The 22,639-nt window shown below is 48.9% G+C and overlaps 1 protein-coding gene across 4 annotated transcripts in view; it reads right to left on the reverse strand.

The window, feature by feature from the left end:
• FBXW4 (F-box and WD repeat domain containing 4) overlaps positions 1-22,639 on the reverse strand; it is a 107,357-nt gene that overhangs the window by 899 nt on the left and 83,819 nt on the right. For 2 of the 4 annotated variants that reach the window (XM_066240289.1, XM_066240288.1), the window contains 3 exons: positions 12,959-13,024; positions 434-574; positions 36-177 (listed from right to left, as the gene is read on the reverse strand). In XM_066240289.1, coding sequence (XP_066096386.1) covers positions 36-177; positions 434-574; positions 12,959-13,024 — 349 coding nt within the window. The remainder of the gene's footprint in view (positions 1-35; positions 178-433; positions 575-12,958; positions 13,025-22,639) is intronic. The other 2 variants (XM_066240290.1, XM_066240292.1) reach the window with 2 other exon arrangements.

Consider the following 22,639-nt stretch of genomic DNA (forward strand, 5'->3'; position numbering starts at 1 on the left):
GCTTCCTGGAGGTATGAGGTGGGCGGGATGCTTACGTGTAGACAGGCCCTTTGGCGCCGGTCCCACAGTCGCACAACACCGTAGTAGGAGGAACCCGTGGCCAGCAAGTGGTTCCCATCTGTCTGCAAGCAGTACAGGGTGCTGTCGTGGGGCTCCTCCCACTCCATGACACACTTCCTGTCCAAGAAGAGGAGACGCAGGGGGAGCTTCAGGGTCTACTGGGACAGACCTCTGGGACCAAATGGTGAGGGATTGCACCCTGACAGCTCCTGAGGCTCTTATCAGGGCCAAGAGTGCCCAAGGAGGGGAGTCCAAGCTTGACCTGACTTTGCCAGCGACTCCCCACCCGTTCCTGCCGTGGAGTCTCTGTGCATTCTCCCACCAGGGCTGGCACAGGCCTTCCCCCACGTGTCCTCCTGTCTAGCACACTCACCTGACACTGGCTCGGAGGTCCCAGTAGCGGACATAGGTGTCATAGCCACAGGACAGGAGTGTGAAAGGGGACTCGTACATAAGGTCCAGAACCCCAGCCCCTGGGGGAAAGTCACTGCCCAGGTGCGTCATCAGCTGCCCACTGGGGAGAGAGGAGGGCAGAGCATGAGTCGCTGTCCCACTTTGGCCCACACAGATTCTTCTAGCCTCCAAGTATCAGTCCCTAGGGAAATGCAGCTCTCCTTCCTGAGCTAGACTTAGACTCCCTCCCCTTGCACCTCAATCCCAGTCCCTCCCCCAGCTAAAGGCCTCAATCAGCCACCGGCAGCCCCTCCGTCACACCTGCACTCTGGCCACCCGCCACCTAGCCTCTCCTCCTCAGGACAATGAATGGGCCTTGCTCAAGGGGTCTGCCCCCCTCACACACACACTTGGTTACTTTATACTCCTTGATCCCGCAGGTCATGCAGTTCTGAGCTGCCTGAGTCCAATGCCTTAATTCCTGCCTGTAATCTGGGGCTCAAACCTCATTGGGGATAAAGACCACACAAAGGGAGAAGGGGAGTCCCAGGAGATGTTAAAACAAGTAAACACCTTTGTGTCTGGGGAGAGAAATCGCTGAGAAAGCAGCTTAGCAGGCTGGTCCCTGGTGTTCCCGGCCAGGCTGGCCCCCAGCCCGGGGCGAGCACGCCTCTGTGATCACAGCCCCCAGCCTGCTGGGCTCCAGCTTGCTCCCCCACCCTTACCCCCCACCCCCCCACTCCCAGTGGCAAAGAGCAGATTACTGAGAACAATTTCTTTGTGACTGTGTAATTCCCTCCGTGACCGCGGCAGTGGGCAGGCCCCTCGCCCAATGCCAGACCCCTAGCAACCACGTAGGGGGGCTTCCTGGCCCTAGCAACTACCCCTCAACATCAAGTGCACCCGCTAATCCCTGTGGCTAGGGGATGGGTAGAAGCAGTGAGTTTGTGGAATGACTGGGGGGAATGAAGGAGAAGAAGGGCAACCTCCAGACCCTATTCCTCAACTTTACCCAAGAGATGCAGGGCTCTCCTCCCTGATATGACAGGAGGAGTAAGGCCTTGGACACTTCACAGGGACACACAGGTCAGAGGCCCGGGCATGGAGTGGGGAAGACTCTGTGGTCACACCAGCCCAGCTTTAGCCCAGTCAGTGTTCATCAAAGGGCTTAAGGCAGATGAGGCTGCCAGTCACATGTGTGAATGTGGCCTTCAGCTCTAGGCCTTCCACCTCACACAGACGCTAACCCTTAACCTCCTTTCTCCCCAGCAGAGCCACCATGTTCCATGGCTTCATGTTCAGCCATGAAGGCTGAAGGAGTAAAGACGGGGCTGTGGGTTCTTTTCTCCTTGAGCCCTGGACAGTAGGTGACCCCCAGCAAGGAGCACTGTTGCTGTCTGGTGGGGAGTTAGGCCCTAAGTCAGCACCCTGCCCCCAGCCTGCTTCCCAGGGCAGTATTCTTCCATCGGGGTAGAACATCGGGGGACGGGGATGTTGGGGGAATCCTGAGAAGGATCAGCCAGAAAGCCTCTCCAGTTCAGCATCTCCTAGAGATCACTGACGCGGACTTCCAGGAAGCCCTGCCTTCCCTGATGGGCCACCAGTCACGATTCATCCACCCTGGGCAGGCCAGAGCCCTGAAAGCGGCTGGTCTTTCTCTTCCTCTCTCATGGGTACACACGCACATTTGTACATACTGGGTAGGGGCTGTTTTGCTCCACAGTTCTCCCTCCTTCCAGATTGGGGGCCCTGCCCCCTCCATTAGTGAGGCCTCCAGGAATGACTGAGGAGCTCTCCTCTTTAATCTATAGGAGTAATTTCATGTTTGTCTGTTTGAAATAGAAGATGAAAGGCAGTGGGGTTAGGGGCGTGAAGCCCAGCATGGCTCTACCTGCCCACCCTGGTCCCAGGGTTCAGAGGAAAGGAGAGCTGGGTATCGAGAGTGAGGCAGGATCAGTAGCATAAGAGCCACAACCAGACCAAGTTGCCAACCTGGGCCCCTAGGCCCCTACCCCCACATCTGAGCCACAACTGGAAAGTGTCATATCACAACGTCTACAGTAAGAAACAGAACTCTACCCTCAGAGGGAGACCCAAGGGCAAGAATGAGTATCAGCCCCTGGGGGCCAGGACAGGTCCCAAAAACCCCTCTCATCAGCCCAGCCTGGTCCAGGGCTGAGGAGTTTTCTCCCTGCAGCACTGTTCTGATTCTCTGAAATGGCCACACACACTTTAAATGGGCCAATAAAAAGATACAATTTCTCTTGCCTCTGGGCCCGGGACTCTCAAGGCTGGTGAAGTTAAGTTCAGAGCATAAACTGACACACTATGCTCTGGGAAATGGCCAGTCTCTTCTAATAGCAGCCCAGCGGTGCCACAGGAGCCCTGCTGGGGTTTTGATTTGGGAAAACAAACAGAAATGGCACCATGGGCCCTTTGTGGCCCCCATCCCTGGACCAATTTAACTAAAAAACTCTAGCTCCACTGCTGTGGTGTAGGGAGAGAGATGGGTTGACAATAGCCCAAACTTTGGGGGGGGGGGGAAGGGGACAAAACAAGCTGTCTCCTCAGCCCCTCCTCTGAGTTCCTTTTCTTACTGCAAGTGTATTCTTGTAAAAAACTATTAGATTGCAATTTGTATAACATGGTGACCCCCAAATTCAGACATTTCACCCCTTTTCTCTGGAAAGAATGTTAAGAATGCTTCTCGGCCTATCACTGTGGGGGGCGAGAGGGGGGTGCATTGCCTTGGCTGTCGAACAACTTGTGTGGGAACAGGACTGCCGCTCAGAGCCCCAGGCCAAGGCAGGAGCAAGGGCCGGGTCTGTCACTATAGAAGGCCAGACAAAAAGTCCATTCCCTTCCAACTCCTGTGCACAAAGCCCAGGCCTCCAGGAGCTGCCGAGGGCTGGGGGGCCTCCACACCCAGTCTCCCCCAAGCATGACTCTAGCAATTCTCTCTCAACCCAGGGAAAGATAAAGGCAGATGGGGCCGCCCCTGTGAGCCTGATGAATGCGAGCAGGCCGGGGGGCTGCTTGGAGTTGTGTTCAGCAGCCTGACTATGTGGGGCCAGATCCCAGGAACAACTGAAGATGGAATCAGGTCTCCCTGGCCCAACCCACCCTGCTGCCCAGGCAATTCCACTGACACTGGAGGAAAGTGGGAGGACAGAGAGTAACTTCCTGACAGAGGAAAATTTAAATAAGACACTGACCCCCCCCCCCACACACACACACATACCCCGCATGACCATCTTTATGAGGGAAAGCAACAAAGGTAGGTGCTAGCCCAGAAGACCCGGCTGTCTGATCAGGGAGAAGGCCCTGTGTGCCAGGCTAGAGTTGGGTAGGGTAGGGCAGTCCCTGGCAGAAATACCCCCCACCCCCAGTCTGGGCCCTGAAGAGGCAAGAAGCCCGAGGCCCTGCTCCCCTCCCTTCTTCTTTCCTCTCTCCTGCGTTGGCTCCTTTCAGTCTCTGGTACCTCCCCTGCCTGTCTGCCTGAACTCCCACCACAGCCACAGCCACAGCCACAGCCCATAGGAAGTCCTCCTGTGCTAAAGTGCCCTGAAAGACCCCTGGCTCCCACCTTCCTGGCCACATCAAAGAATACCTATGGCCCCTACACCATTTTATACTGTTAACATGCTGAGTTCCTGATGCTGCTCCCTGGAGAGCCTGTGGGTGCTCATCTTGCATTTGTTTGGGGGTGAGGACAATGTGCTGCCCCCAAAAGCAACAATGGCTTTTAGGGGAAGGAATGGATGGGAGAGGGACAAACAGTTCATCTTTCTACATCTCTTTTGCTCTCAGGAGACAGGTAGCCTAAAGGTATAAGTTGGGCCCAACATAGTTGCTAAGAAAATGAGAAGTTTTTTCTCCTTTTCTTTCTGCCGTCCTTCCTGCCCCTCTTTCCCTCTCTTCCTTTCTTTGACCAATAACCTTTTATTGAACACCTGTACCCAGGCATTGTGCTTAATAGAAACTCCAGGAAGAAGTGTGAATTTGAAGGAGACATTGTCCCTGTCCTCAAGGTGTTTTCAATCTAGTGAGGGAGATAATAAGTTTGTCACATATCCAACTAATACAAAGTGTGACCCTAGTGGGCACCAGAAGAGAGATGAGAGTTGTATAAAGACACAGACAAGAGAACATATTTGGCTGTGGGTATTGAGTAATTCTTCAGTGAGTGACAGGATTGTGACAGGCAATGAATGACAGGAGAGAGGGGATGGCCCAGGTGAAGGAACATCTGGCTTCCAGACCATGGTGAGCACACTGCTCAGCTGGCATGAACTCCACTAGTGACAGAAAGTTGCAAGGCTTTTGAGCAGGGAGTGGTTATCCTAGTTCAGTCCCCTAGAGGGAGAGCGGGAGAATCAAGGAGGGAGACAGGTCTCAAATGCAACCACGAAGTGGTGGAGACAGGAGAAGCCCGTGAAAGTTTTGCCTGCCCTAGCCCTGCCAGGTAAGAGGGAAGGGCCCTGGCCAAGCACACAGCCTTTTGCATGCATGTGTGTACGCGTGCACGGCCCCCAGCTCCCACATGTGCACACATGTTCAGACACAATGGCTCAAAGGCCAGGCAGTCCACTTTGTACTGCTAACAAGAGGACCATAATTACAGGAAGGGGCAGCTGGGCAGATAAAAGGATACAAAATTTCAACATCTGTTGCCATAAAGGGATAAGGAGAAGTGAAACGCAAAGTATCAGTTTGGTGTCAGTAGGCAGAGAGCCAATTTCAAAGAGTTCAGGGGGACAAGGGACAAGAAAGAAAAAAGAAAGGGGGAGAAAGAAAGAAAGAGAAAGAAATTACAGGGTTCCTTAAAGAGGTAAAGAAAAAAGAAAATGAAAAAAGCTGTCAGTAATACTTTCAAAGGAGAAGGCAGGTACTTTAAAGAGTGGCAATTTCCGTAATCAGCCTGACTTAGGGCCAGGCCTCCTGCCTGGGTGGAGGCGGAGGGCCTGAGGCAGAGAAAAAGCCACACCTGGGCAGGGTGGGCACTGATGCTGTCCTTACAGTGGCCCAGCCTATACTCAGGACACGAGTTCCTCTTTTAAGTGGTTAGATAGGCTGCAGCCAGGCACCCTCGCCATTCCAATGTCAAAAGATGCCCTGATATTCAGCCCCTGTGCTCAGTCTAGGGTCCCAAAATAAGTTCCCAGCCCAAGGGGGAGCTATACCAGGCCACCTGACAAGGTGGTCCTATGAGTTCTCTAACAGTCACCAACTCCAGCCACAGGGGTCAGGAATCAGGGTGGGCTTTGTAATGAAGGTGCTGTTTATGCTGAAGTGTGAGCAGGATTTCAGGAGGCAGGGAAGGGTTAATCCAGGCACAGGGGTCAGGTGGAGCAAAAGGCTCAGATGGGAAAAACAGAGGGTACCTATCAGAATGTGTGAGAAGCCTATCCACCAGCCTTCACTGAGAAAGAAGACTTCGGGGCTTTAGGATGGAAATGCAGGAGAGTGGGGAACTGGGGATGACCCTGGCCTGAAGGGGAAAGGGGAGATGAGAGGATATGTGCAGGGGCCCTGCCTATGGTCACACACACAGGGCAGCACAGTGCCTAGCCGAGGACTCAAACCCTCAGTTCCCTGGGAGCAGCCAGGCCACCAAAGCTCACCCCTGTCCTCTTCTCTCCTGACAGTCCCCAGGCTGGCTTAGAGCTATGGCTGGACCACTGTGACACCTCCAGGTCTGGGATCACAGGCCTCTTCACCCTATTGCTCAGCTGCCCACCACCACCAGGGTGACTACTGTGCCCTGCTCTTAGGACACCAATGCTAGATCCAGCTCAAATGCCCCTTAGCAGAAAAGTATAACCCAAAGCAAGAACGAGCCCTGGAAGAGGGTGTGTTCTGTCAGGCTAGCCAGACACTCCACCCCTGGCCTTCCAGCAGGTGGGAAGCAATCCCCACACGGACACCTTCCCTGGGGCCTAGGTAAGGGTACTGCTCAAATGCAGACACAGAAAACAAGATTGGCCTGATTCCTCCAGACATCAGTTCCAGGTACAGGATGGCTTTGGCACAGTACCCTGAGGCCTGATGGGACTGTAGGGTCTAGCTAAGGACACTTCAGTGGTTGGCTGTTGGCACTGTCAAGATGGAGCCCTTGAGGGCTGGAGACTGGGCCTGAAGACCATCTACCCTCAGAAGCAGCAATACGCTTGCCAGCATTGAATTAAGCCTTCTCTATGCCAGAAGGTCAGCAGGTTCACCTCCAACCGCTCCACTGGTCACAGGCCACAAATACTTAGAGGACTGAAAGGGTGAGCCTACATGAACTCCACGGGACCAGTGTGAATGAATTGATCCAGATTGGATTAAGGACTCCATCTTTCTCTCTGCCTGGTTTGGACAGGTTAGAAATCCCATTCTGGCCTGACCAGGCGGTGGCGCAGTGGATAGAGCATCAGACTGGGATGCAGAAGGACTCAGGTTCGAGAACCCGAGGTTGCCAGCTTGAATGTGGGCTCATCTGGTTTGAGCAAAGCTCACCAATTGGACCTAAGGTCGCTGGCTCAAGCAAGGGGTCACTCGGCCTGCTGAAGGCCTGCGGTCAAGGCACATATGAGAAAGTAATCAGTGAACAACTAAGGTGTCGCAATGAAAAACTGATGATTGATGCTTCTCATCTCTCTCCGTTCCTGTCTGTCTGTCCCTATCTATCCCTCTCTCTGACTCTCTCTCTCTGTCTCTGTAAAAAAATAAAAAAGAAAAGAAATCCCATCCTGGGGCCCAGCCCATGGTCCCCAGCTCCAGGAGAGAAAAAGGCAGAAAAGGAGGAAGGATGGAGTGGCGAAAGCCAAGTTCCTTGACATCGAGGCAGTGGCTGTGCCACAGCTGCCCTTTGACCTGTACTCTATCTACCAAGGACCTCCCTTTCCTAGCCCATGGAGAGAACAGAGTCTCCAGGGGTCTTGATGGAATAAAGGGCTGAGAAAGCCAAGGTGACCTTGAAAGAAGTCTCCAGGTGTTGTAAGTAGCCTAGACTGCCCAAGGACAAGTACTGAGAGACACAAATGGATGAGGAAGCACTGATATTCAGCAGGTCCCAGCCCCCTACATCATCCTGAGGGCAGCCTCTGGAGGGGTGATGCTCACAGCAAAACTGCCCCTCAATACTCCCCCCTCCAAGTCATTGCACACATAAAAGAGAAAATCCCAGTGCTCCTCAGGTTTCAGCAGTGACAAGTTAAAAGCAAAAGAATCCACCCAGCACCACACACCGCCCTGCCACTGAGTCCTGCCGGGAATGTTGCTCCACCTTCCAGATTGGCCTGTCAGTCAGGCTTTGGCATTATTGAAAGATCAAACTCTGTCCTGCCTGTTCATTACCTTAATCCTATTTTCTACATGGCTTTATTATCTGCTCGGCCTTCTCTGGGAAAGACAGCTACAGACAGTCGTCCTGTCCATCCGTTTCCTCCCACCAAAAGTAGATGCCTCTACCAAGGCATCTTTCCCTCAATCCCTGCCCACTCAGTCCTCCAACCTCCCCTGGGGACAGAAGAGATGTTTAAACAAAGCCTGGCTCCTCTCAGTGAGGAGGGGAGTCTGGGGGCTAGAGAGAAGGCAATGCCATGTGACACCAGGCAGCCCTGCCATAGGCTGGCCAGAGAGTGTCATAGCTGTTTCTTGCCTGGCTCTAGTGCAAATCAAGACCATAACTATCTTTTACCCACTCTTGTTTGGGTTCTTTTCAGGTTCTGGAAAAACCCAGTGTTTCAGGTTAGTGGTATCTAGGGATTTCATAAAAGAACATCATTCAAGGATTGGTGCTTTAGAACTTCATCCTGGTCATAAATCTGTGCCAGACATACCCCTACCAAAGCGACCACAGGCAAAAGAGTCCACTCAAAGGTTACTCAACCTGCAAGATAAAGCTGAGCCACAGCGGTCATCCCAACCTCACTGGCTTTGCCACCACTCTGGGCCCAGGCCAGTGATAATACCAAAGACCAGGTCTGCTATATGACTAAAGATACTGCTCTTCAGCAGAAATGCCCATCTTTGTGACTCAAGAGCCTTCTCTGTGCCATAAGGTCAGCAGGTTCACTCCCAACCGCTCCACTGGTCACAGGCCACAAATACTTAGAGGACTGAAAGGGTGAGCCTACACGAACTCCACGGGACCAGTGTGGATGGAAGACAGCTGTGGATGGGGAGGAAGAGTGGGAAGGACAGCTTAGAGTCGCTGACTGCCTCCAAGGTGACAGGCACTGTGCAGATACTTTTTGAAAATAATATTGTTCAGCCCTGGCTGGTTGGCTCGGTGGTAGAGCATTGGCCTGGCATGTAGGAATCCCAGGTTCGATTGCCGGCCAGGGCACACAGGAGAGGCGCCCATCTGCTTCTCCACCCCTCCCTCTCTCCTTCCTCTCTGTCTCTCTCTTCCCCTCCCACAGCCGAGGCTCCATTGGAGCAAAGATGGCCCAGACGCTGAGGATGGCTCTGTGGCCTCTGCCTCGGGCGCTGGGATGGCTCTGGATGCAACAGAGCAACTCCCCAGAGGGGCAGAGCATCGCCCCCTGGTGGGCATGCCGAGTGGATCCCGGTAGGGCGCATGCGGGAGTCTGACTGCCTCCCATTTCCAGCTACGGAAAAATGAAAAAAAAAAAAGTAATATTGTTCATACTGGTTCTGTTAGATAGGGATAATTAAATCCCATTTAGCAATGTGGAAACTGAGGCCCTTAGATCATAGAATAAGCAGCAGAGTGTTCTAGAACCCAGGTCTGTCTGACCACACAGCCTTTGTCGCTCCTCACAGCCCCCCATCACACACCAGCCCCATTCAGATGTAAGAAGTTGCCAGGAACAGGAGTTTGGCAGAGTGAGCCACGGAAAAAACCTTCACAAAATGCAGAAACTGCAACACTGTTTAGCTACGCTAGCAACAGAGTGATCAGCCCACTACAGCACCAAAGGAGAGGGGTGGGAGTAAGGGCAATGACCCGCCTGCTACCCCTCAGCCTACACCTGCTATGTGCAGTGCTCAATTGTGAACATCCATTCCAAGAGGGATCAAACCAGATAAATTAGAGACAACTTTCAAGTGAGAATGGTCCTGAAACAAGTGTGAGACCAACACTGTAGGTCACCCATCTAGCTATTTCTCACTTTCTTTCTTGCTGCCCCCACTGCCAGTGCATATGGTGGAAAGTTGAGCTCTTCCCCAGGCCCAGAAGATGAATCTTGACTGGGCATTCCATTTCCCTTGAAAGAGTTTGGTTCAGAGGAGTGCTAGAATACACTTTGGCTCACTAAATATAACAATCTGCTTGGGGGCTCCTAGGAAGGTCTTTCTCATATTTGTTTATTTATTTATTTATTTATTTAGCGAGCAAGGGAGGGAGAGATAAGAAGGGAGATGTGAGAAGAATCAACTCATAGTTGTGGCACTTTAGTTATTCATTGATTGTTTCTCATATACTGCTACAAAAATTAGGAGATATTTTGCCTGACCAGGCGGTGGTGCAGTGGATAGAGCATTGGACTGGGATGCGGAAGAACCCAGGTTCAAGACCCCGAGGTCGCCAGCATGAGTGCGGGCTCATCTGGCTTGAGCAAAAATTCACCAGCTTGGACCCAAGGTCGCTGGTTCAACCAAGGGGTTACTTGGTCTGCTGAAGGCCCGTGGTCAAGGCACATATGAGAAAGCAATCAATGAACAACTAAGGTGTCACAATGAAAAAACTGATGATTGATGCTTCTCATCTCTCTCCATTCCTGTCTGTCTGTCCCTATCTATCCCTCTCTCTGACTCTTTCTCTGTCTCTGTAAAAAATAAAAAAAAATTAGGGGATATTTCAAAATGAATATGAAGCTATAAAATATCCCCATATTTTTGTAAGCAGTATATATGCCTTCACCGGGGGGCTCCAGCTGAGCCAGTGACCCTTTGCTTAAGCCAGCAACATTGGGCTCAAGGCAGCAACCATGGGGTCATGTCTATGATCCCACGTTCAGGCCAGCGACCCTTGAGCTAGTGTTCAAGCTGGTGAGCCTGCACTCAAGCTGGCAACCTGGGGATTTTGACCCTGGGACCTCAGTGTCCCAGATCGACGCATCACCACTGGTCAGGTGGGTTTCCTCATCTTAAAAAGGGACCCCAGGCAGGAACATGTTCTTTTCCTCCCTTCTTCCCTTTGGGTATTGCCTTATGAGTTAGAAGAGCTTCTATAAACAAACCGGTGGGCAAGGGCAAAAGCCACCGTGACTGCAGCGGCAAAACAGAGAGCTGAGGAGAAAATGGGCCTCCATGGTCTCATTGAGCTACTGAACCCATCAATCCTGAAATCAACCAACCATCCAACTTCTGAACTCCTTGCCACTTAGGACAATAATAATCCCTTATAGTTTGAGTCACTTTGAATTAGATCTTCATTACTTACAGAAAAAAGCACCCTCATTGACCTACTATGTTTATGAGCAACAATTGAAGGGCCTCAGACATTTGCCTGGAAAGGAGAAGACCCTGAAGGAGCCGGACCAAAGTTTTCTGACATCTATTTAAAAATTGGGATTTTTTTAGAGATAAAAAGGAAGGGAGAGAGACAGAGACACACAGAAAAAGTAACATTGATTTTGCTGTTCTACTTATTCATGTCATCATTGGTTGCTTTTTGTATGGGCCCTGACCAGGAATCAAAACCGCAACGTCAGCATGTCAGGACCACATTCTCACCAACTGAGCTACTTGGCCAGGGCCAAAGTTTTCTGAAATCTAACAACCTGTCTTCAAAGGAGAAGTTCAACATGTTTCTTGTCAGGATCACACCCCCAGAAAGCCGACCAAGCCTCAATGAAGGGCAGGCACTCTAACTCTCAGAGCTATGCAAAGACGTAATGTGCTAGCGGGTAAAGTCACAGCTTCCTATCCCTGCAAGTTGAATGATCATCAAGAGAATGTTATAGAGAAAAACCGTATGTAACTAAAATACCTCAAGTGTTATAAAAACATCTTTTAGAAAGACTGACAACATAATGGATATTTCAGAAAAAAAGATATGGCTAATACTTTCTTTGAGAGATGGAGAGAAAAGGAAAAGACAAGCTAGAGCAACTGAGACAGGAGAAAGGCAGGATGAGCACACGCTCATCACTCATACAGCACTGAAAACCAGAATGTAGGTGCCCAGGGCAAGGTGAAGGGTTCTTAGACTTGTTGCAAAAAAAAAAAAAAAGTACCACCACCAAATGCCATTGAGGATGTGAAGAAATTAGATCTTTCATAAACTGGGGTCCGAATATAAAATGGTAAAGACACTCAAAACAGTCTGACAGGTAAAAAAACTAAACATAGCCTTACCAAATGACCCAGCAATTGTACTCCTGGGCATTAATCCCCCCCAAAATAAATTGTATATCCACATAAAAACCTATACAAAAATGTTCGTCACAGTTTTATTTGCAATAAAAAAAAATGAAAACAACCCAAATGTCCTTCAAGTGGTAATTCTGTTCAGTGGGGAAAGAAACTCTGGTATATCCATACCAGGGCATGCACCACTTAGCAAACAGAAAGTACAGTGCTGTTGACAGATGTAATAACTTCTATAGGTCTCAAGAGAATTATGCTGAGTTAAATGGGGGAAATCTCAAAAGGTTACATATTATATTATTTCATTTATACAATACTTTCAAAATGGCAAAATTATAGAGATGGAGAACACAAGTGGTTGCCAGAGGTCAAGAACCAGAGGAAGTGGTGGATAGGCACAACTGTAGAGGGCGCGCGAGGGATCTTTGTGCTAATGGAACAAATAGCTCTGTATCTTGATTATGGTAGCGGCTGCCTGAATCTACATGTGATAAAATTGCAAAAAAGTATGTATGCACACTCACACATGCACATGCACACAAGTGCAATTTGAATAAAGGTCTATGGACTGTACCAATGTCAATTTCTTGGCTTTGATATTATATTACATAAGATGCTACACAGGTACCTTGCTGTCCTATTTTTGTAACTTCCTATGAACCTATAATTATTTCAAAATAAAAAGTTTTTTAAAACCACACAATAGAATAGCAGATAATTAAATGGGAATGTGTCAAGCCTGCTAAGGTAGAGAATTGTGAATAAAACCTAGATGTATTTTAGCTGTTCTCTTTAATTCTTTTTATGGATCTATAGGCCATTTCCAAAATTTCTTTTTTTAGAAAAATCATCTCTGAGGATAGAAGGGATTTTATGTAGCTACATAGTCAGGCACTCCTCGGAGAAGAAGTATCATAAGTATCATAAATCCAATTTTACGTGCAATGATTTCCCTATTATAAATACTTCAACAGTCTCCTCATAGAATGGCTCCATGTGAAAAGACACTGCAGCAGAGGCGGCCAGTGGTTTGGGGGCAGGGTCCTTCCAGCCTCCCCCTGGACTACTCAGCGGCCAACTGGGGCAGGAGCTGGCTCAGCCAGCTCTCTCTACTGCCTCCCAGGCAGCTCTAGCCCCACCCTCACCTCAAGCCATGGTGGGCTCAGAAATCGCTTACCTGTTGAGGTCCCAGATTCTTAGAGGTGAGAAGTGTCTACAACAAGCTGTCCCTGTCACAAAAGAGCTGCCAAACAAAAGGAAAACAGAGTCAGGTCTGGCTTGTCAGCACTTGTGGAGGAAATGACTACACAATTGAAGGGGCAGTGCTCATTCTCCAGGGCGTTCTGGGGTTAAGCCAGGGTGAGAGAAGCCGCCAAGAGAGCCATCAGAGGAGCTGTGGGAAGGACCTCTGGAAGCATGGTGAGGGCTGTAACCTCCCAGAGCTGCCTGGACAGAGGAGCCACAGGTTCAGCGCTGACTGAGCCTGCCTCTCTGACCCTGTTGTGTGGTCTCTGCCCACCATACAGAACATCTCTAGGTGTGCAACACTGAGGCCGAAGGACAGCTAGCCTGTCAGGCTTCAGGTGTGTGAAGTTCACGAAGCCATGGCATAGAAACAGTCCCCCAGGAATAGGCTGTTGGGTACTAGAAGGTGGTGATGATGCCCTAGAGAGCTGAGAGTAGCTGGGGAACATTCCAGAAGGTTTTAAGAGCTCACGGAATCTGGCAACAGGGCACAAGCACAGGGAAGATGTAAAGGTACCAATCTGAGAAAAAGACAATGATGAAAGGTGAGTAATAATAAGAAAAGGTGACAGGCTCGTGTATAAAGGTCAGAGAGGGCCGAGCAGCCAGGGCCACTGCGGAGTCGGATGGGGGTCAAGCAGGGTTTAAAGGACAATGACAGCCTGACCAGGCGGTGGCACAGTGGATAGAGCGTCGGACTGGGATGCAGAGGACCCAGGTTCGAGACCCCAAGGTTGCCAGCTTCAGCGCGAGCTCATCTGGTTTGAGCAAAAGCCTACCAGCTTGAACCAAAGGTCACTGGGTCCAATAAGGGGTTACTCGGTCTGCTGAAGGCCCGTGGTCAAGGCACATATGAGAAAGCAATCAATGAACAACTAAGGTGTTGCAACGCGCAATGGAAAACTAATGATTGATGCTTCTCATCTCTCTCCGTTCCTGTCTGTCTGTTCCTGTCTATCCCTCTCTCTGACTCACTCTCTCTCTCTGTAAAATAAATAAATAAATAAATAAATAAATAAATAAAAAAAAAGGACAATGACAGATACTGCCAAGAGAGGTAGGTGAGAAGGAACACTCTGACCACATTTCCCAAAGTGTCTACTAAACCTCTAAAAAGTTCAACAAATATAATCTGCAGTTTCATTTTAAGTGCATGCACGAGCCCAGTCAGAAGGATCCATGCAATGAGCCAGGCTGGCTGCAGTGCTAGGACTAGAACTTGAACCTCTGCGCCAGGCCACTCCTTTGTTAGAGGATTTAGCAGGGGTGGGGAGGGGGAGCCCGCAGGAATCCAGGGCTTGAAAACCTACACTGCAAGCAAGAGAGCTGAAAGCAGTTGTGTCACTCAGGAGCCTGAGGCAGGAAAGGGCCTTGTCCCTACATGTCAGGCATGGGGGGAGGGGGACTGGACATACTAGTGACATGTTAGCAATGTGGGGCAGCAGCCCTCCGCCCTGGCCCTGCCCAGCACCTGTGGCTCTCGGATCCCAAGCACGTCAGTGGGGAGATGGGTTTCTGCAGGGAAGGCTCTGAAGAAGCCAGTGGCTTTGGCTGGGGGCAGGGAGGAGAGGGTGGTTGGCCTGCAAGTTACTGACTAGGGAGATGTTAGGGCAGGCATTGGCCAAGTCACTGATTTACAGTCAAAATTGCAGGGCAGTTGTCTGCTTTTCAACCCTAGACTGACAATATGGCCATGTGAGCCCCCCTGTGGCTTCCATGCCTCAAGCCAAGACTTCCTCTAGGGACATGCTGCATCATCCTAGCATCCTCTCACCCCATAAGAGTGCCAGCAGCCACTAACCTAGAGTGGTGTGCCAAAACAGCCATTCTGTCATGTCCCAAATGACCCCCAGCCTGGGAGGTGGCCACTGGCCACTGGACAGTGAAGTCCCAAACTACAAAGCCAGGAGGTGTTGTCCTCACCTCCCTCCAACACTTTTCTCTTGAGGGTAATCCATTAATAACTGGTAAAGCCAATTACCTTGGGTTGGAAACATAATAGCCACTTGGAAATCATTGGAGCAGGCAACTGGGCTCTCCAGATTTTTGAGGACTTGGGGCCAGGTGAAAGTTGCCAGCCGAGACATCTCTTAAGGAAGCCTGTGGCAGGCCTCTGAGCCACCACAGACCTAAATTAGCATCAGGGTAAATCAACAGAGAGAAAGAGATGGCAGACACCTGGAACCTGCATCCCTGCACTCCCACAGCTCTGACCTCTCACCAGGCTGGGCTGGGGATGGGAACACTTTCCCCTGGGACTTCTGTGCTTCTATATTTCTGCCAACCGCCCACCCTGGCCCTGCCCATTTGCCACCAGGAGAGGAGTCCCTCACCTTCAGACCCCACCAAGGCCTTTCTTAAATGCCTGGATATGACACCCATGAACATTTCTTTCCATAAGCTATTTTTTCCCTCATTTCACCATGTGAAGCAGGGAGAAGAGAAAGAGGGGAAAAAGTAGAGTCCCCTCCAGCACTTATGAGGACCTAAGAGTTTAATAAAATTTGACACTCAACAAAAGACCATATAAGCAATAGTCGAGCAGATTTGGAGCCAGGTTCCACTGGGGACAATCACCAGGACTCAAACCCAAACTATGGGGACTGCCCGGGAAAGGGAAAGCAGACCTGTGCCACACAGGTAGAGGCAGAAACTGCCTGCTGGCTCCCAGGTGGTTTGCTTCCTCCGAGTCCCTACACTTTGATCTCACCTTCTTGGGACAAACGGTATTCTAGAGGTTATTTTCCCATGTTCCCTTTGAGATCATAAACCCTTTGGTGGCTCTGTGTATTACAGTGCCCAGCACAGTGCCTGACCCAGAAGAGGCACCCAGGAGAAATCTGCAGTCTTAAACTCAAAAGTGCCTTCTGGAGCTCACAGCCAACAGGCTAAGAAACTAGTCAGATAGGCTGTGAAGGGGCTCCCTCTGTTTCTTAAAGGAATAATTCCCAAATCAGCAGACTCAGACCTGAATGACATATGACACAGTCATACACCATTGGGGCAGTCCTTCATAAGCACCACAACCAGATAATAGATAAGAAATATCAATAGTACCTAAAAATTAATGTCAAAACACACTCTTTCCCTGTCTTTTCCCTCTCTTTTCTCTCTCTCTCTCTCTCTCTCTCTCTCTCACACACACACACACACACACACACACCTGTACAAACTCTCTCAGTTTGAGGGACTAAGTCATTCTGACTCCATATTCTCCAAACTCTACCCTTTTGCGACAAGAAAGCCCTTACCAGAAGCCAGCCTTCTACAGTTTCTCATTCTGTGTCCAGATCCCTAACCTACTTTACTGGCCCCCTGGCCCCAGCTCAGAGATTATCAGGCCCAAGCAGTAGACATAGGAGCCCCTCACATCATGGAGAGACACCAGAACTAGGGGTTCTGGTACTCATGTTGAGGAATAGAAAATAAGAAAATACAGAACAGAGGAAAGTAAGACAGGAAATAGTTGGGTGTGGGCAGGGTAAAAAGAAGACAGATTTTTGCCACCACTGCCTATTCTGGGCCCTCCTAATTACATGAGTAATTTATTGAGCACTTACTAGGTGCTGGTTCTGAGCAAGTGTTTCTTTTTCTTCTTTATCCAAGTGAGAGGAGGGGAAATAGAGAGACAGACTCCTGCATGCACCTGAACGGGATCCAGCTGGTAACCCCACCTAGGGCCAATGCTCTACCCATCTGGGGCCATGCTTGCAACTGAGCTACTTTTAGCACCTGAGGCAGAGGCTCCACAGAGCCATCCTCATCATCCCGGGGCTGATGAGCTAGAACCAATCAAACCATGGCTGCAGGAGGGGAAGAGAGAGAGAGAGAGAAAAAGAGAAGGGGGAGGGCTGGAGAAGCAGATGGTCGCTTCTCATGTGTGCCCTAACGGGGAATTGAAACTGGGACATCCATACCAGGCCAGGGCTCTACCACTGAGCCAACCTGTCAGGGCCCTGAGCAAGTGTTTCAAAAGCATTATTCTATTTAATCTTCATAATCCTTCATAAAGTAGGTTCTACTTTCCCTATTTTACAGCCAGGGAATGAGGCAGAGTGGTAATGTAAGTTATTCAAACTCACACAGAGAGTAACTAGAAGGACTAGGATTTGAACTCAGTCAGTCTTGATTCCAGAGTCCAAGTGATTTCATGCTCCTTGCCCTATAAGTTCTCTCCCCAGAACCTAGTATAATGCTTGACACATACTGAAAATATAAATGCTTGTTGAATGAACGAATGGACAAATGAACAAAATGACTCCACCTGGAAGAAGAAGAAAGAGACGAAGTGCCTGACGCGGGGCAGCAGGAGTGGCGTGCTCAGCAGCTGTGCCCCGTGGCGGGCCTGAAGCCACCCAGCTGGCCCGGCCCCAGCTGCCTCTGAGCCAGGGCTGACACACTTTGGCAAGGGAGGCCACCAGAGCTGTCACATCATTCACCAACATGCCCATCAAGTGTATTCAGTTCTCTTCAACCCGCATTGGCATTTTAATTACTGTTGGGTAAACTAATTTGTACAAATGAAGGCTGGGCTGCCTAATAGAATATGCAAGCTCTCTGACCTCTGACAGGCACTGACACGAGATACAAAGGCTGCCGAGGAAGGCTTTTTATCTGAGCCTTATTACTCTCTATTACTCCAATTAGTCAGGCTCCAGTGCTCCTAATTGGAGGAAAAATTGCAATTAAATCAATTTTTGATGGGCTGCGAGTGGGCTCCTAAACCGCTCCGCTTGTGAAACACTGATATTATAGCAGCAAAGGTCACAGGCCTCATCGGCACCTGGGAGCCCCCCCCAATTTCCCTTGGTCTCTTCCTAAAATGCTTCAAGGAATCCCCCTGCCCCTCCATTGGCTCGGCTAGCCAGGGTGGGAAGGAGGGAGTCATTAGAACATGTCAGGTCTCATTGCTGCTGCTGCCATCTGCTAACCTGTGCCACCAACATCATTACAGCGGCTAAGTCCCGAAGCATGAATGCAGTGAGGAGGTCACACAAATTCACCTAGTGAGGGGAAGCCAGGAGCAGTACTGCAGTGACAGTTCTGTGAAGGAGGGACCAGTGGAGTAGGAACAGGAAGGCAACAGAATTCAGGAAGGAGACAGAGGCTGGGGCAGGTGAAAGGGTGAGACAGCTAGTTTCCAAGAGCCAGCCAACTGGGCACCCTGAGTCACCCAGGGGGAAAGAAAATAGATGTGCTTGGGAAAGAATAAAAAGAGAGAGGCAAAGAAATTTTGTTCTCTTCAACAAACACCTCACCTTGAAGCTGCAAAAACATCCACCTGAATGCTATACACAGTCAACTAAGAGTCACATCAGCAATGGGGACAGGAGACTTATGGGGATGTGCTTATAAAGGGGGCGTATACCCCGAACTAAAGCTGTAAGACCAAGGAGGGTAAGGTGAACATAATTTAGTTCATCAAACTAAAAGATAATAAGACTTTCTTTTTTTCTTTCTTTTTTTTTTTTTTACTACAAAGGAGTCAAGAATATACAATAGGTAAAGGACAGTCTCTTGAATAAATGGTGCTGGGAAAACTGGACAGCCACATGCAAAAGAATGAAACTATGCACAGCAAAGGAAACCATCAATACAATGAAAAGACAATCTGCTGAATGGGAGAGATTTGTCAATGATACATCTCATAAGGGGTTAAATCCAAAATTTATAAATAACTCATACAATTCAACACCAAAAAATCCCCCAATCCAATTAAAAAATGGGCAGAGGCCCTAAGTAAACACTTCTCCAAAGAGGATATACATATACAGATGGCCAACAGACATATGGAAAGATGCTCAATGCCTTACCAGGTGGTGGTGCAGTGGATAGAGCATTGACTGGGGACATTGAGGACCCACGTTTGAAACCTCAAGGTCACCAGCTTGAGTGCAAGCTCACCAGCTTGAGCATGGGGTCTCCAGCTTGAGCGTGGGATTATAAACATGACCCCATGGTCAATGGCTTGAGCCCAAAGATTGCTGGTTTGAAGCCCAAGGTTGCTGGCTTGAGCAAGGGGTCACTGACTCAGCTGGAACCCACCAGTCAAGGCACGTATGAGAAAGCAGTCAATGAACAACTAAAGTAACGCAACAAGTTGATGCTTATCTCTATCCCTATCTGTCTGTCCCTGTCTCTCTCTCTAAATAAAAAAAAAAAAAAGATGCTCAATGTCACTAATCATCAAAGAAATGCAAATTAAAACCACAATGAGATAACATCTTATACCTGTTAGAATGGCTATCATCATAAATCAGCAAACAAGTGTTGGAGAAGATGTGGGATAAAGGAAACCCTCATGCACTGTTGGTGGGAATGTCGATTGGTGCACCCACTGTGGAAAACAGTGTGGAAGTTCCTGAAAAAAGTTAAAAGTAGAAATGACTACCCAGTTATTCTACTTCTGGGTACACATCTGAAGACACTCAAAACACTAATTCAAGAGAATATATGCACTGCTATGTTCATTGCAGTGTTATTTACAATAGTTCAAGATATGGAAGCAATCAAAGAGCCCATCGAATAGACAAGTGAATAAAAAATTTTTTAAAAAAAATATGAAACTAGACAATTATCTTAAACCATACACAAAAATGAACTCACAATGGATTAAAGACTTGAATGGAAGACCTGAAACCATAAAATTCCTAGAAGAAACACAGGTGGTAAGTGCCTTGACATCATTCTTGGCAATTTTTTTTGGATCCAACTTCAAAAGCAAAGGCAACAAAAGAAAAACTGAAATGAAACTACATCAACCTACAAAGCTTCTCACAGCAAAGGAAACAATAAAAAAAATGAAAAGGCAACCCACTAAATGGGAAAAATATTTGCAAATCATATACCTAATAAGGGGTTAATATCCAAATTATATAAAGAACTCATACAACTCAACAGCATAAAAATCAACAAACGGATTAAAAATGGGCAGAGGACCTGAGTAGCCTTTTTTTTTTTTTTTTTTACAGAGACAGAGAGAGAGTCAGAGTGAGGAATAGACAGGGACAGACAGACAAGAACGGAGAGATGAGAAACATCAATCATTAGTTTTTCGTTTCACATTGCAACACCTTAGTTGTTCATTGATTGCTTTCTCATATGTGCCTTGACCATGGGCCTTCAGCGGACCGAGTAACCCCTTCCTGGAGCCAGCGACCTTGGGGCCAAGCTGGTGAATTTTTGCTCAAACCAGATGAGCCCACGCTCAAACTGGCGACCTCGGGGTCTCAAACCTGGGTCTTCTGCATCCCAGTCTGACGCTCTATCCACTGTGCCACCGCCTGGTCAGGCAGTAGCCATTTTTTGAATGAAGACATACAGATGGCCAACAGGCACATGAAAAGATGCTCAACATCACAAATAATCAGGGAAATGCAAATCTAAACCACAATGAGACATCACCTCACACCTGTTAGAATGGCTATACACTATCAAAAAGACAAGAAATAACAGGTGTTGACAAGAATATGAAGAAAAGAGAACCCTCATACATAGTGGGAATGTAAATTGGTGAAGCCACTACAGGAAACAGTATAGAAGTTCAAAAAAAACCCCCCAAAAAACCTAAAAATAGAACTCAAATGACCTAGTAATTCTACTACTGGGTATTTATCTGAAGAAAACAAAAACACTTTAAAAAAAGATTGTTTTATTGATTTTAGAGAGAGAGAGAGAGAGAGAGAGAGGGAAGAACAGGAAGCATCGCAGTAGTTGCTTTCCACACATGCCTTGATCCTTGATCAGGCAAGCCCAGGATTTCAAACTGGCGACCTCAGTGTTCCAGGTCAATCCTTTATCCACTGTGCCACCACAAGCCAGGCACAAAAACACTTTCAAAAAGATATATGAGCGTCGGCCTAGCGTGTGGAGGACCCGGGTTCGATTCCCGGCCAGGGCACACAGGAGAAGCTCCCATTTGCTTCTCCACCCCTCCGCCGTGCTTTCCTCTCTGTCTCTCTTCCCCTCCCGCAGCCAAGGTTCCATTGGAGCAAAGATGGCCCGGGCGCTGGGGATGGCTCTGTGGCCTCTGCCTCAGGCGCTAGAGTGGCTCTGGTTGCAACATGGCGACGCCCAGGATGGGCAGAGCATCGCCCCCTGGTGGGCAGAGCATCGCCCCATGGTGGGCGTGCCGGGTGGATCCTGGTCGGGCGCATGCGGGAGTCTGTCTGACTGTCTCTCCCTGTTTCCAGCTTCAGAAAAATGAAAAAAAAAAAAAAAAAAAAAAAGATATATGCAGCCCCATGTTCACTGCAACATTATTCGCTATAACCAAGATATGGAAACAACCTAAGTGTCCATAATGAATGAATAGTAAGTTGTGGTACATATATACAATGGAATACTACTCAGTCATAAAACAAAGAACTCGCCACTTGCAACAACATGGATGGACCTTGAAGGCATATGCTAAGTAAAATAAGCCAGACAGAAAAAGACAGAGAAGCAACATATGATTTCACTTTTATGTGAAATAGAAAAAATGATGTTAGCTATTATATATATTGTATTAAAATATGAAATGACATCTTAGAGTTGAAGAACTATGGTAGGTTTTAAAATAAATATTATAAATTGAAAAAAAAATCAAAACAAAACAAAAAAACAAGCTCATAAATATAGACAACAGATTGGTGGCTACCAGAGGGGAGGGGTGGGGAGTAAAAAGTGTCAAAAGGTACAAACTTCCAGTTATAAAATATGTAAGTCACGGGGATGTAAAGTATAGCATGGTGACTATTGTAAACAATACCACACTGCATATTTGAAAGTTGCTAAGAGAATAATCTTAAAAGTTCTCATCAGAAAAGAAAATTGTGAGGTGACGTCACGGAAATGGCGCCGTGAGCAGCGCGTCTGACAGATCTCCCCAAAATCACAACAAATTTATCAACTAGAAACAGAAAAATTTATCCTCGGAGCATTCCGGAGTTCCACACAAACTGAAAGTGAAAGGACTGTTATCACTTGAATCTGAGAGGAGGGTGTGGAGGAAGCTACCGCAGGGACGTTCATTCAAGCCGCAGAGGGAGTGCGCCTGTGGTGAGTCAGCCCACACTCGGGAGCGGCGAGCAGCCGCCGGCACGCGCCTGATGCCGCGGTCCGGTCGCAGAGCGAGCACTGCTAACATTCCCAGCGGCCCGCGCACTGCGAGTGAGAGTCGCCAGCCACCGGTGCCCGGAGCACCCCATTCGCGCACGTGCCCTGGGCATTCCACACGCCCAGAGCACCCTACTGGCCCGCACACCCAGGGTGCCCCATTATCCTGCGCCCGGTGCGCCCCAGCCGCCAGCAGCGGGGCGAGCGGGAGAGGCGCCAGGGCGGTCTTCCCTACTTGGGAGATTCTCTCCGTGGGCGGGGCACCTCACCCAGCCATTCAAGCTAACAATCAAGCGTTGGGGGAGGGGCACGCGCAGGCAGCCTGAAATACCTTCGGGAGCACAGCTGCAACCCAATCACTGAAATTAGCTTAACCCATGAAATCTGCGCACCCACGGGTTCTAATTGATAAGATCTCTCTCAGTTCAGCGATCCAAGACAAGAGGCGTGATATTTTTTAGTGCCTCTCGCTAAAGGGGCGGGGGGCAACTTCTGATTGATAGAGCCTCCATAT

Source organism: Saccopteryx bilineata, chromosome 7 (genome assembly GCF_036850765.1).
Source record: "Saccopteryx bilineata isolate mSacBil1 chromosome 7, mSacBil1_pri_phased_curated, whole genome shotgun sequence".
Lineage (NCBI taxonomy): Eukaryota > Metazoa > Chordata > Mammalia > Chiroptera > Emballonuridae > Saccopteryx > Saccopteryx bilineata.